The following is a 15,966-nucleotide window of genomic DNA, read 5'->3' as shown; positions in this document are numbered from 1 at the left end:
ATCTGGAGATGGGAATTAAGACTGGGGAGAGGTAACAAAAAGGCAAGAGGAAGACGAAACCTGCAGCAGATATATCTCATTCGCACCAGCAGTGCCAGACGTAAAAGCCTAACTATGGTGAAATATAACAAAAAAATGTTAAAAGCAGTGCTTATTTAGCAAAATAAATGTTCCACAGAAATTCCATCTGTACCTCTTCTAAAGGAACATGTTTCACTAGACCACTGACAACAGTTCTGGGATTTGCTTCTCCGACATCAACCTCCTCAACGTAAAGAGAATCAGCATCTGGATGCTTCTTTGCTGTTGTGATGCAACCAATACGAATATCAAGCCAAGAAATATCTATAGGCTTTGAATCATCACCTGTAGCAGATTGCTGCTTTTTCTCTTTCTTTTCTCCTGCAGAAAGAAAAAAAATCAGAAAGCACTTTAGGAAGGTAGGTAGATATAAATTTATCAGTCAATTGATCTATATATAAACATGCACACACATTCCTTGGAATGTGATTCAAGCAAGTCAATAGATATATGCATCTTCCCCCCCTCCACTATACCATGTTTTGCAAGATTCCAAGGCCAAGCACCACCTAGAGAATTATGCCCACTTTATGCTAATTAGCTCCCCTTCTTTCCCCAAAAATGACCCAGGTTCTGCCCTGCAGTACTGCTGGACCCCACCACCAGGGTAGCTCGCCTGTATAACTTGAGGAGGTCCTCCTTTCTCCCCTCTCCTTCCAGCAGCTCCTCCCACCACTACAGCAGCACACTGGTCCTCCACAGGTCTTGGGAGCCAAACACCAATCTCAGTGTCTCCAGCAGTTTCTGTTCCAGCAGCCACCAAAGTCCATTCACACATCAGTCCATCAGTAGGCCATTATATCCTCAGTCCATCAATCCAGTCTCCAGCTTTCCTCCTATGACCCACGTCAAACTCTCCCTTCATCAGGTGCTTTCATGCCTGAAGGCCCTATTGCCTTCAAGTGGCTGCAGCTGTGCAGCACACTCCCTGCTGAATGCCCAGGCCTTAACCCTTAAAGGGGCCACTGTTGACACCACATCCTATCTCCTCAAGGTATCTTGTGCATTTCCATTACATACCACTCCATGTTTGTGAACTATCTCAGTGATTTCAAATCATGAACATTCAATTCATGAACATTAACATTCTATATCAACAAGCTTCCTCACTGTGCAGTTCTATGCACATAAACACAATGGGGCTTACTGCAGGGTAATGGTAGAAGTTTACAGCCTTAAACACTGACACCCTCTTGGAATCACAGTATCTTCAATAATTTTAATGAATACATCTCTAAAATTTCTAAAGAAAATGACACAAATTGGATGACACAAATAGTATGTTAAAACTGATGGGGCTGTAGCTCAGTAGAAGAGCACAAGGTTTGCAAGCAGAAGGTCCCAATTCAATCTCCAGCATCTCCTGGCAGGGTTGGGAAAGTTCTCCATCTGAAAATGGGAGAGCCACTGCCAGTCCATATATTCAGTACTGACCTGGATGGACCAATGGTCTAACTGAGAAGGAGGCAACTTCTTATATGCTCTCATGTTAAAAGAACATAAGCATTATTAGACTGAAAATGTTCAATTTATTCTGAGCTTTTATTTCATAAAAGCTTTTCAAAGTATTTATTGATTACATTGTCCACCCTTGCAGTTATTAATATATATTTTAATATAACAAGCATTCAATAACAGAAAACTATACCAGTACCCATTTCAAATGCTGAAAATTTGCATAAATAAAAGCAGATTCTTGCAGTTTCCATACAAATTCTTTTTCCAGTAGTGTTTTAACATGCTGTTCTGGAGTGAAAGTTTTGTGAATCTGGTCTTTGATTTCATTTCTGGAAGTTTTGTGAACAGGCCTTTCATTTTATATCTTTAAAAACATAAGGATCCACAATGTTCTGTGATTTTTCCCTTCCTCAGAAGAGACTCTTCTGGAGGGAGAAAACAAGATAATCCTGCAATTCTCTTTCCGCTGGGAATTAAAACTGTACTGCCATTAATACAGACATACCCCGACAACAAAAATGTTCCTGTTTCTTTAGGTACAATTTTGCCTATTGTACAATTTGTCACCAGTGCCTTTATATCCCTTTTCTGCAAATTATATATTTCCTTCTTGCCAAGACTTCAGTCTAGGGATTCCATCCTATCGAACTTTACAGCACTGATGCAACCATCAGCTAGTCCGAAGAGACCACCAGTCTACTCAAATCTAGAAAAGGATACAGTGGGAGCTGTTTGGAGCTGCTGCTGCTGCCTTGGATAGGTCATGGCTCTTAACAGTTTTATAGTTTTAGTTGGGCAGGAAGAGGGCGGGACAGGGGTGGGATGGGACCACCACTGGACCAGCAGTGGCTTACTCCACAGAATCCTATGCCCCTTCTTGGTTTTGAAAGTCTGACATAGGGCTTCTCAAGTCTGTGCCAGCTAAATAGCTGATGAAGCTTGGAGAATCCCAATTGAGCATGCTGGGTGATGAATGCCTCCTTAGTCTGAGGAGACTGCCAGCCTTCTCAAATCCAGAACAGGAAACAGCGGAAGCTGTTCCGTGCCACCACTGCTGCGCTGGATAGGATTGAGCTCTTAATAGCTGTAAGATTTCAATAAACGCATACAGATCCATATGGAAAACAAATCTCATACTGAAGTCATCTTAAAAACGTGGACATGTGCTAGATTGTGCATACTTTTCTTAATCAGAATAACTTCCCTGGACCACTCTAAATTTGGTATCCATGACACGGAAAGTAGCTCTTTGTCCAATTTCTTCCCAGTGTCATGAAATTCTATGATGAAAATTTCTGTCTTCAGACTTACCTTTCTTTTCTGCTTTGTCCTTTTTCTTCTTTTCTTCACTTGATCCTTTAGGTTGGTCTTGAGGACCAGGTAGGGTGACCGCAACAGGCAGGGAGGGAGAGCAGTCTTCTGAAAATGAAACTGTGGATGTTTTTCCACTGTGCGGTACAGAAATTTGTTTCACTAAAACACAAAAATGAATTCATTTTTACAGAATTACTCTGATATATTTTTTATTTAGGGCCCGATCCTATCCAATTTTCCAGTGCCAGTGCAACTGTGCCAATGGGATGTGCACTGCATCTGATAGCCACTGGTGGGGAGACAGTCACAGAGACTTCTTCAAAGTATGAGAACATTTGATCCCTTACCTCGGGGCTGCATTGTGGCTGCACCAGTGCTGGATAGGATTGGGCCCTTAGTTAAATCTACTGCAAAAATTGAATAAATTGATTTAAAATCTTGGTTCTACATGTCATAAAAATATTAGTTGGTGTAAACTGTTGCATTCAATTAAGAGTCAGCATTCATGCAATGAACCAAGGGCTCATTACAAAAATTAATCTCATTCTTCTGTTCTTTGTAACTATCATGAGAATTAATGAGTAATTATAGTAAAATTATTGTTACTGTAATTTTCTTTCTATTTCTTAATCCAAGAAATATGCTTTTAAAAAATGAACTTTTGACTTGTAGTTCCCCATTCCTGTTCTCTTCTCTTTTGTGTACAAGAGGAAGAGAGTGAAAGTTTTTAGTTTGAAGCAAACCACTGTACATACAAACTTGGGAAACTGTGATTTATTTAAACCACAATTAGGGACCCAAACCAGGATCTGAGACTGCAGTCTGAATTGACCTTAATTCTAGTGGTCACCTAGTTCTTAAGAGCTCCCAAGACAAGTAAGTGGTATGTACATTCCTTAGCCTCTACTGTGGTTTGTTCTGGGAGACAAAAATAAAACACTCAAAACAATGTTACTGAATGGTAAAATGAGTGGTGCATGCATAAGATTCCTTCTACAGTACTAGTTCAGTTACCTCCATTTCGAATTTCTGCCTGGATCAATTCCTGCTTTAGCACTTCAATTTCTTTCTTCAGTTTAGCATTTTCTACACGAAGCTTCTTCTCTTCCCTCAGAGATGCCTGCAAGACTAAAGCAAGCAAAATTCCCATTAGAATTGCAAGTATTAAACTGTTATAATTATAAGCTGAATTTCACTTTTTGGACCCAACTGAACTCTATGAATGGCTATCAGTTTGACATTCAAAAGAACTTGTTCCTAAATTTCATAACGCAGGTAAACAACAAAATATATAGACAAGTTGCTCCTTATATATTTGGTTATCTGTCTACAACTGCCAATTCTAGGCAATGACCAATGTAGAAAAAAAATAATGAAGCTACATTCATGGGAGCACACAAATGTGGTCAGTGCTCTACAATGTAGCAGATTTATTCAATTTGGAAAAAAATGGGGAAGTATTAAAAAAATGAGAGGAATAGTCAAGACAATGGAGAAGGCCTCAACATAACAAAAGAAAGTATGTTATTTCTTTTAAGGTCCTGAAATGGCAAGTAGGATAGTTGAGTTATACCTGTTTCACAAAATGTCTATATGACTGTTGAGGGAGGGATGGTGTGTTCTATAGGTTTCATGTTTTAAAAATTGGTCACTTGCATTTAATAAAGTAGCCCAAGGTAAACCCAAGCTGCAGTCTAGTGTTTTCTCTGGGGGATGCGAGGGTAAATATAATGACAGATGCAGGGAGTGGCAGCAAGATACAAGTATCTTGTTGTCTTGTGTACTTCCTGAGGCAACCGGTGGGCTGCTGTGAGATACAGGAAGCTGGAATAGATGGGCCCTGGGCCTAATCCAGCAGAGCTCTTCACACACTATATCAAAGTGCTTCAGTAATATATGCTTGACTCACATATTTTTGCTTTTAATCCCATACTATAAACAGAAATGAACTTCTTAATCTTATCCTCCCTTTCTCCTTCCCTTTTACTAGGCATTGTTCCTAAGAAATGAACTATTCTTCTTCGGTTCTTGGGAGAATACAATCTGGAACTGCATTGTATGCCTATTACAATGGAATATAAAGACAAGAATTTGATTCTTCAGAACCTTTTTTATTTTTTGTAACTAAAACAGAAAAGCAGTGATGGAAAGAAAATGACAGAGCAAGATGAACTCTATAGGTACTACCTTTGGGCTATGTAGAACTTGTGTTGAAAAGTTTGATCTCTGATATTTATAAGCAGAACATTTGTTACCCGATCCTAGGCCAACAACTATCCTTGAGAATTGAAAAAATGTGAGATGAGTTCAGTTACATTACTAAGACAATATGCTAAAATTCTTCACCTGGAGACATTATGAAGAATGATCAGAAAGGTGGACATCTTCCTTTGTGTTGTAGTTCCAAATCTAAATCACAGGAAGACTATTTTTTGTAATAGTTGCCTGTATAGAGGAAGTCCCCAACTTACAAACAGGGCATGTTCCATATGTTTGATTGTAAGTTGATTGTTTGGAATTCAAAACATTTTTTCAATTATATTGGGTTCCCTGACTAGCTGCAAAAGATAATTTTACATTTAGCTGAAATGTAGCCTTGTCCTCCAGAGAAACCAGATTATTTCTACTGGGCACAAAATCTTGTTACTCTCCTGCTGCACAGAATGCTCAGTATATTTTTAAAAAATAATTTGGTACAAGCATTTTTCTCAAAACTGGAAGTATAAGTGTTTTAAACAATGCCAAACAAGTAAAATAGATCAACATCACTCTTTGTGGCTTGGGCATGCTTTTGGGTCTTGTGCTCTTTCTGAATGTCCAGTTGACAAAAGCAAGTTGTTTTACTGACTGGATCAAATATTTCAACTCCAGACTGTTTTGCTCAAGGGGACTAGAACAGTGTTATTCATGCACTGATGGTGCAAAACACAGTTTAGAGCAGTGGTTCTCAAACTTTTGAGTACTATAACCCACCTTGTCCTCCACAGTGGATTGCATCCTGGTGCTCAAACTACAGACACTCCATCGACAGAAAAATGGTGAACGTAAGTTATGGACTTTGCAGAAATGGACAAACTGACAACTTAACAAGAAATCAACAGAAAACTTTATGAAGAAATGGAAATCATCAAATTTCTGCATGAGAGAGGATAATGAGTTGCGGAGTTAAAGATTAGATTGTAAGAGACAGAGAACATTCTGAAATAACCATTTGAAATGGGCTGTTGGAGGTTATAACAAATATATGGGTGAAAATTTAGATTACTGATATAAAGCTGTAAGGAATCAGAATGTTTCAGAAGGAATGTTCGTCCTTGCTACATTATTAGAGGCTTTATTTATCTATATTTTAATGTATTTTAATGTTTTTTAAATTTTATTCTGTGTTTTCTTTTTCTTTTCTCTTTTTCTTTTATTATAATAAAGATAATGCTAAAAAAAAAAAAGAATGCTTTGCCCAAAAGCCTTTTGGGGAGCTCCTGGAGGCTGCTTCTGGGTTGCGCCAGCCCTACGTTGGCTTCCATGCGTCCACAAAGCCTCCCTGAAGAGACCGGAAGTTGCAGGCACAAACTGGAAGAAAACAAGAAGTTGCTTCTGGTCACTTCTGGGAGGTATTATGGGCCCACAGAGGCAAAAGAGTGGGTTGCAGGCCCACTGGAACCCAAAAGCAGCCTCCAGGAGGTCCCAGAAAGGTTTTGCAGGTGAAGAACTGAACATTGGGCCACAACCCTCCACACATCAGGTCATGACCCACAGTTTGAGAAATGCTGATTTAGAGTATCCCGTGAGCTTCATGTCCTCAGAGGCAGTCTGAATTTCTGCACTGACAAACAAATTTCGGGACCCAATTTAAGCAGCTAGTTGTCATTTACAAAGCTCTAAATATCTTGGTACACCATAAGAAACAGTTTTTCCCATAAGTATCTTTCTAATCACCCTAAAACAAAGCCTGGCTCCAGGTGTCATCTATTAGACAGGTCAAACAACAGCTGCCACAGTAGAGCCTTCTAGATAATTGTGAAATATTCTTCCCATGGAGGACTGCCAGTAACATCTCTGTGCAGATTCTGGTACCTGGCAATTACTCTTTAAATTCTCACACCATTTTTAAATGTGAAAAATGTTTATGGCTTTGCCATTCCTATTTTTACTATTTCTCTCATTTTTTTTTTCAAAATTTTGGGAATTTTTAATGGAAGAGCCATATATAAATTTTCACCATTTAGTTTTTAACATTTTCAAAATACAAAGCAGTAAAGAAATGGAATGGAGGGAAAGGAAAGATGCCTCTTAAATAAAATGTGAAGGTTTACAAAGGACTTGGTCTACAACAAGACGTTCAGGACTCTACTCACTGGTTCCAGATAAACACATATTTGATACTGAAGGTTGGCAAGAAACAAGATTTGTCAGGGATATGCTTAAAGATTGATTTCTTACTTGCTTTTTCCTTGAGAAGAGCAACTTGCTGCTTAAGATATTCAATAACTTGATCTGCTTCTGCGCCTTTCTGCTCCAATCTGTTCAAAACTGCATTGTTGGCTGCCATTTTCATCAAGGAACGGACAAAAACCCTAAATAAAACAGGATGATATGAACAGCTTATTAATACAATTATCTACAGTTCTGCTTTGAATAATCAGAAAGAAAACCAACCATTACTGGCGCAGCAGAGCATCTACTAAGAGTACACGACTCATCTCATCTAGCTCAAAACACATATTTAAAAAGTGTCAGACTGATTTTGCTGTATGACATGTACTTTCCAATGCACTACAAGAAAACCTTCTTTTGCCACTCATCTGTAGTAAACATGTTTCTTCTCTGCAGTATGTTATCTATTCCACTCTTCAAGATTACGAGGGGGACAGAGTGCATGATTCCATCAAAACTAGGTGTTTTTAAGATCCATCAGTTTTCACAGAAGAACTAAAGTACACACATGAATGGCTTTATGGTACGGTATCATGTTGTTGGCATCCTTCAGTCTTGGAAGACTATATGGTATCACACTCTGAATGATGGTTCTGGAACGGTGTCCTCTCCAGTGCACGAAGCCTGGGTAAAGTAGATATGGAGGATAGACTGTTACTCATGCAGCAAATCCCCCCCTCCATGTCACTGAAATGGTCCAATGGAAAGGCAGAAGCCAATTCAGTTGGTTCCAGCAGCGTCGCAGGAGTTGCCAGAGTGTGACTGTATACAGCCGCGAACTACCTCAGGGACTCCGGCTCCAGATTTTGCCTCGAAGTTGACTGCTGAAGCCTTTTCCATAACTGGATGTAGCCACAAGGCAGTGGAGGTTTGGGATCAGAGTTTTCCTTCTCTCAGATGACCTGCCTTCCCAGGCTAGTGAGTCCCATCTACCCAGTGGCTGTTTAGTCACCCCTTACGACAAGTACAGCCAAACGGAGGGCCTATTCTTATCCCCCAGCCCCCAGGGTGATACTTATGGTATCAGGTATCATGTCAAATACTGGGATAGAATAAAAGAGTTAAGATATTTACTAGAACATGTAAAGGTATTTGTGATATAAAGAATATAAGATATTTTCTTTTGTAAGGAAATCCAAGGAGGTCGCTAACTGAAAATAGGCCCACAGCTCAGTGGCAGAGCAATGGTTTGCAAGCAAAAGACCCCAAGTTCATCCCTGAAATGCCCAGGTAGGAAACACTCGTCTGGAATTCTGGAGAGCCACTGCCAAGCAGCATAAATAATACTAGATGGGCCAGTGGACTCAGGATATGTCAACTTCATAAGTTCAGTTAAGACCAATAGAACAACATCAAAATACACATTAATAGCCTTCTGTTTAGTGACTTTAAATATTTGTACTCCAACTTTCCTCTTGTTATCAAGAGGCAGGAGGTCTGGTCTAGAGGGTGGAGCCTCCTTTTGCCTGAAGATCTGAAGGTCGCCAGTTCGAGGCCACAGGCACCATGAACGGCGAGACCTTGAAGCAGCTGACCAGCCTAGCCAAGTTATGCCGAGTTATTCCACCTGCTCTTTGGCCGCTGTCAGCCTTTGTGGGAGGAAAATGGAGGCCAGAATGTGATACCAGATCATAAAAAGATCCATCTGAAATGTTGTGGTTCTTGAAAGACAGAACCTTCTTCAATTGTAAAAATTCCTATTGGGATTTAGTATAGCCTGCCTATGTAAACCACCTTGAAATAAAGTCTGAGGAGAAATCTGATGACCAAGAAAGGCGGTATATAAATACCTGTATTATTATTATTATCAGGATACCCAAGGCGTGCCTTAAACATGGGGAGGGGGAATGACGCATAGAGCAGAACTTCTAATGTCAACCTGATAACAGAAGAAGGTATATATGGTAGGAAGTAGTTGTAAAAGTTTCCGGGTCCCTAGTTATTAAAGGCTTGAAAGAACCAATACTTTGAAGCAGATCTAGAAATGCGTAAGTAACTAATGAAAATGGAGCAATATCAGAATCATATGCTCCATCAAAACTGGTCTGTTAATATTCTGGGGAAAACATTTTGAACCACTGTAAGTCTCCTGTCAGCTCAATGAATACCTGGGTTGTGAATTGCATCTAAAAAGGGAATACATTCATTGTTCACCTAAAATCAGGGTTGTCTAATCCCCTACTCTATTTAAGAGAATTAAGTTTTAGTTTGTTCACCAACATCCAGGCCCTCATTATCATAGACACCAGCCCAGGATCGCCAACATCTTCACAGACTAGGATCTGAAGAAAGAGACAGAGTTGAGTCTCTGTCAGCAATGTCTCTGCATACTGGTGTCACTACAGCATATGGGTACCATAGATCACTATTGGTACCACTACAGGGTACTGGTGACACAATATTCCAGGTGACCTCATCCAGTTGTATCATAATGATATTAAAAACATGAAGAATGAGTGCAGTGTCCACTGGCACAACTCAGTGGTTCAGCTTATAAGGAAGAAGGAGGCAACGATGAAGGCACAACAAGAAGAACATTATTATGGGCATAATACAATTGCAGGGAAAATTTAAAAGAGCAATGCAATGTTACATAAAGCCCAATCATAACCTGCACTGAACAGGTGGGCTGGCCAGCCTGTGCCATCCCCAGAATGCCCCCGCCGTCCCCAGAATGCCCCCGTTCTGTCCTCCCCCACGCTACCCAAGTCCCCATGCTCGTTTCCTCAGGGCAGCATGAACCTACCCTTCCACCAGTGCTACAGAGGCCAGATATGTCTTCTGGAGGTTGGCGCACATCAATGTGCTAGCTTGCCGGCTGCAAAATCATCACAGACATACTTTATCGCACATTTGCAATACCTCCGGGCTGACACAAGGGACTTGTGCTGTCCTAACTGGGGTTTAGGATTGGGCCCTTAGCCATTTATACTACTAGACCCTAAATGTAAGCTGTTCCTCTCAAAAGAGAAAGGAAAGAGAAGGAAATTCTTACAAGGGAAAAGGAGCACATCATGGGGAAATCAGAGGAGTTACCCAGGTGGAACTGCGGCTGAAGAACCAGGGACTTTGCTGTTGCAAAATGAGGGAGGGAGAAGAGAGGAACTGAGTGTCATGAATATGTAGAGTTTAGGCCTAGTAGCATGTAGCCCCAGAACCAAGCTAAACCAGTAACAAAGAAGTGGCTTGCAGTTCCTAGCTGCAAGGAATTTACAACTCAATGGAAGGTGATAATGTAGCACCTAAGCAGAAAGAGAGGCGCCCATGAATCTCCAGTGGGGAAGGGAAGAGCTAGGAGGACTAGCATTCAGTCCCACTTCAGGAAGATTCTGGCCCCAAGGGTCTCTGATTGGACAGTTTAAATGAGTACAGAGTCACCTCAGACCTGTTAGCATGAGAAGTATAAGAACAAAGCCCAAGGGGTGTGTCAGGGTCTGTGTCTTTTGGTGGAAAGGTTGTGGGTGCAACATCCTGCAAGAGAGAGCCTGCTCCACCAGGGCCATGTGGCCTCAAAGGTAACTTGGAGGAAAGATCTACAAAAGAACGCTGAACCAGGTGAGAGTTAGGGAATAATAGAGATAGCCAGTTAGCTTTGTTATTTTAATGCTGATATGTTTCCTAGAAGTTTTATGCCTCTAGCATTTGCTGCCTTTTGTAACTTATGTAACCCTATGTATTTAATAAAGTAAAAATCCTTTTATTAAGTTGTTTCATTGTCTGTTGGGGACAAAGGTTCAGAATCCTGCCTAGCCGTTCAGCAAGCTACTAAATACTCATTGAGGACTAGTAACTTGAGGTCTGAGGCTTTAATTAAAGAAAGTGCTCAGTGCCTGCAAGGGATAGAATTAAGCCTAGAGGGTCTCAGTGTCCCTGGACTGAGACACTGGAACGTACAGGGTGGTGGTAGTACTACCGAACAGGGGTCCTTGAGGGCTCTAGGGTTCAAAACCAAGAACTCTGGGCACCCCAAAACCCTGGGAGTGTACGACATTGAGAAAGAAAGAAAAAGAAGCAAGAAGGATCTCAAGGTTCAGAAGACTGTGGTGAAAGACAATGGCTGAATTGAGGTCCTCTGTAGCCTGAACCACGGGCTACAACACAACCAAGGAGTGAATTCCTTGGTGGGCCATGAAATCACTTTACCATGCAGTTCTTCTTGTCTAGCTATCAATCTAGCCATTTCACCACTCCTTGTTTAATGGTAAGTCATGAAGCAGAACTGTCACAATTAGTGGGAGAGGGTATCTACAGGCAATGTCATTCACTTGAAATCAGCCAGACTTAAAAGTGCTTAAACTGAGCCAGGTGGATACCAAAAGAGGTAAAATAATAAAAAAGTTAACTAGAAAGAAAGAATTTCAAACTACAATTGTGGAAAACATCTGAGAAGGCCAGTGAACAAAGACACAGGTTGTTGCTTGTTATGAATATACTCCATAACATTTTTATTCTCAGTAAAATTCACAGGAGAAAAAGCTCTTACTACTGATTCATTTCTAAGGAGGAGTTGTTTCATAAAACAATGGGTGTGTGCCCTTAATTTTTTTTTTTTGCTATTTAATTACTTCAAAAAGCTCTACCTCAAATTAGTGTTTAAAAGAGAAGAAGTTGACTCGAGAGCCAAAACATGTTAATAGTATAAATTTAGCCAACAACAAAATTATGCCTAAAACTTCAAAGTGAATGAAATTGGTACATGATATCATTTAGTAAACTATGCAATGAATTGGCTAATGAACTGAGGTTTGTGAATGAAGCTTCATATCTGTACTGGGTAGGGTTCTCACATTTGTCAAGAAAGTTTCTATAAATAAATGTTGTAACAAAACAGAGAAACTAGGTATTTTAGAATCGAATAAAACCATAGGGCAAGGCATCTCAAACTGGGGAGTTGCAACATCACAGCCTGATAGCCCTGGCCTCTGCCCCCTTAATGGGTGGGGATGGGGGGGACGTGACCCCCAGGATCGGGTCGCTAACAGGGGCATAGGGACTCGCATGTACTTACCAGTCCCTGCAGCAACCTCCCAGGGATGCAGGGGGCCCTACACGACCCTCTGCAGGGCACCCCAGTCTTCTAATAGTGAAAGTGCAGCAATCACACTCTGCCTCGACAAAACCAGAAGTGAAGCGTGATCGCTGCGCTTTCACTTTTAGAAGGCTGGGGAGCCTTGCAGATGGTCGGACAGGGTTACCTGCACCCCCGGGAGGCTGCTGCAGGGACTTTTGAATACATCCCAGTCCCTGCAGCCCCCTTAGAAATGCGATCATGAAGATTGTGTCGCTGCCTCCCCCCCACCCTGCAAGAACTTACTGCCATAGGGTAAAAAAAAAAGAAAAGAAAAAAGAACTGCTGCCATAGGGTAAAAAAAATACAGAAGAGCCTATGTGAGACCAAACCAGGAAGATCCATTCTGAAATGTTGTTGGTTCTTGAAAGAGAGAACCTCTATGATCCTCTTGAGGATCCTCTTGAGGGATTTAGAAACGCCTGCCTATGTAAACCGCTTTGAGTAAAGTCAGAGGAGTAATCTGATGACCAGAAAGGCGGTATACAAATACCTAGCTACTACTACTACTACATATAACATGGAATATGTCATAAAAAATTAAATAATCCAAAATGACTGAAAGTTTTACACACATGCGGGGGGGGGGGAAATACAAAAATAGGTGCAAGGCGATGTGGTGGTTTCATTTTCTGAGCAGTGGATCGTATCAGAGTAACACTTTCATGAAAGGAATCTGTGAATGGAAGCTTCCTCCAAAAATGAAAGGAGCATTCTATACAACCACTTTTTTCTGTAAAAAAAATTAATGAATATAAAAAGCACGAAGTTCCATATTTTCCTTTTTCTCTTTTGTGAGAAAGCACAACTGTAGCAAAAATAAAACCTTCTAATATGAACACAGCAAAGCAACCACTCTTGCATCTCCCTTGGTTTCAGGTTTTTATTTTATAAATAACTGGTCCTTTACAGACTTGCATAAGAATTGCCTAACCATCTTAAATTTTATACAGAACCACAGAAATAAGTGCACCATGCCCAAAAAGAGATGCTGAGCTTATGTAACTTGAGCAGCAGCCTCTCTGGTCATATAATAAACCACTTTTAAAACTGAAGGGAAGGATTGCTGCCCAAAGGGGGGGAAAAATAAATCTTTTACGGCATGTTTAAGGGTCAAACTAGGCATCCTAACACGGCCCTTTGTTTTGTTTTTAGTATATATAGTAAAAAGGGAGACCCTTTATCAGGCAAAACCACAGTGGGGGTAGGAGTACTTTGGAATTTTGCTCCTGTCTTGTTCTGAACCTGATTGTTGTCCTGTATCCCCCCCCCAATGCCACAGAGAAAGAAACCTTCAACTGGTTTTCAATGAAAGATTTTTCCCCCAAGAGCATGGAGTAGGAATCAGAACTGTAGTGGGGCCAAAGTCCTAAAGATCCCTATTCCCCTGCCATGCCCCCTACACCCTATTTCAACTCTCCTCCCAGCAAGTTAAACAAAATAAAACCATGCAAGTTGCATGTGCAGATTGAGGTTCAACAGACCCCAGCCTTGGAGTGCAGAGAAGTTTTAAGATCAATGTATCACAAAAACTAGGATGAAGGGATGCTAAACAACCATTGCCCATGTGTCTTCTGTCGTCCCCTTCCATTTGCTACTACTAATGATATGCCCCTTAGAAATGTTATGGCACAGCGGTCAAGAGACTGAGGTACAAATCAAGATTTCTTTGCTTGATTTTGCTTCTGCCATGAACTCATCGGTCCATGAGACAAATTGCTAAGACAAACTACTATGTCTATGACTATAGACCAGGTGTGCCCAAACCCTGGCCCTGGGGCCACTTGCAGCCCTTGAGGCCTCTCATTGCGGCCCTCAGGGAGCCCCCAGTCTCCAACGAGCCTCTGGCCCTCTGGAGCCTGCACTGGTCCGACGCAACTGCTCTCAGCATGAGAGCAACTGTTTGACCTCCACTGCTTGCTGTTTCAGGTCTGTGATGCACTAGCAGCAGCAAAGGAAAGGCCAGCCTTGCATTGTGCAAGGCCTTCTATAGGCTTTGAGCTATTTCAAGACCATTCATTCATTCATATAAGTTCATTTTTAATATATTCATTTATGTAAACTTATGTAAATTTATTCAAATTTTAAATATAAATTAATTCTTTTTTCCCCCGGCCCCCAACACAGTGTCAGAGAGATGATGTGGCCCTCCTGCCAAAAACTTTGGACACCACTGCTATGGACTATGACTATGACATAGTCAAGCCATTTGCTTGGTCATCATCAGTGACCTTGAAATTAAGACTGGCAAGTAGCTGTGAAAGGGCACTTGTCCTGTTTTTAAAAAAATTTCATCACAGCTCTGTGGACAGAGGTAGCTTTAGCAGTGTTTTAAGTGCTGATAACTTTCCCAGTGGTTGGTTGCCAGTTTATCCTCTTTGAACATGCTGCTTGTAGTTGCTGCTGTGGCCTAAAAATGGACCAAAAAGTGTTTTAAGAAAGAACAAATGCCCCACCAGGAAAGTTATGAAAGCTTTATATGTGTCTGACACTGCTGCTGCCTGCACAATTAAAAGATGTTCAACAACAGTAAGCCCCATCTTCATAGTCAACCAACAATTTTTGTGGGTGGGTAGATCTGGTGCACTTCATCACAAAGCTAAGCTAATAACACTTACCAAAGGGTTGCTTAAAGACTTCATCAAGATAAAACATATGAAGTGCTTTGCATATTTCTAACGCACTTCACCAATGATCACTATCAGTATTAGAAAGCTGTTGCGCTCCCAGAAACAGAGTGACAGGAAAAATGCGTTTTGAGTCTGGTTGGCCTGTATGTTGCTGAAGGTCTGTGAAAGCTTGATTCTAGGGCAAATGAACCTTTTCTCCTAAACTTTGCCTTCTGTAATTGACCTAATCATGGCATCTCTCCAAATGCAATTCATATAATACATGAAGTGATGGATATGTCATTTCATTGCGAAAGCGAAACAAATAATATTTTCCAAGAATATTATTTATTATACTTAGGGGACAACCAACTTACACAGTACAAAACAGAATAGTACACTTTAGATCATGTTAAATTCTGATAACTAATATTAAGAGTACTCCCCCATCCCAACCTGGAGTTTTCTCTGGGATATAGACTTCCTAATTTCTGATAGCACTTTTGGGAATATATGAAATATATACACCATACCCAATATGTTTTTATTATTATCATTTACTAGGCTAATCTTTTTGTACCTTCTAAAATAAAGAGAAAGACAGACAGATCCTCAGATGCCTGTTCCTGCTGGTGTGTTTTTAATTTCAGTGTATAGTCTTTAATGTCTCTATTGTACGTTGTTAATATTGTGAGCCATTCTGGAATCTTTAGTTGAAATAATTAAATCAAAGCTCCTTACATTAATTCAAGAGAACAGTTTAACAATAATTGGTGCTATTTATATTTTCAATGTTCAAAATGGTTTTCAACCATTGTATTCAATCTTGTATTCAATCTTATTCAAAAATGAATATCTAATTTGGGTTGGAAAGAAACATTTGCAATTAAAATATAGTTGCAATAATATAATACCAAAAAAAAATTATGTCATTTCTGAGTGACACTGGCTTCTTTCTGCTTGTTTCAGAGCAATTTTAGGTGACAACATTTTCAATTTTCA

The 15,966-nt window shown here is 40.4% G+C and overlaps 1 protein-coding gene across 6 annotated transcripts in view; it reads right to left on the bottom strand.

Annotated features, from left to right (window-relative positions):
* Positions 1 to 15,966, bottom strand: part of AIMP1 (aminoacyl tRNA synthetase complex interacting multifunctional protein 1) — a 43,931-nt gene that overhangs the window by 10,142 nt on the left and 17,823 nt on the right. For all 6 annotated transcript variants that reach the window (XM_066632479.1, XM_066632475.1, XM_066632476.1 and 3 more), the window contains 4 exons: positions 7,294 to 7,427; positions 3,868 to 3,981; positions 2,851 to 3,012; positions 194 to 402 (listed from right to left, as the gene is read on the bottom strand). In XM_066632479.1, the coding sequence (XP_066488576.1) occupies positions 194 to 402; positions 2,851 to 3,012; positions 3,868 to 3,981; positions 7,294 to 7,408 (600 nt within the window). In that variant the 5' untranslated portion in view covers positions 7,409 to 7,427. The remainder of the gene's footprint in view (positions 1 to 193; positions 403 to 2,850; positions 3,013 to 3,867; positions 3,982 to 7,293; positions 7,428 to 15,966) is intronic.

This window comes from Tiliqua scincoides, chromosome 6, assembly GCF_035046505.1.
Source record: "Tiliqua scincoides isolate rTilSci1 chromosome 6, rTilSci1.hap2, whole genome shotgun sequence".
Taxonomy (NCBI): domain Eukaryota; kingdom Metazoa; phylum Chordata; class Lepidosauria; order Squamata; family Scincidae; genus Tiliqua; species Tiliqua scincoides.
Note: the sequence above shows the minus strand (reverse complement) of the source record. Positions and strands in the feature narration are given on the sequence as shown.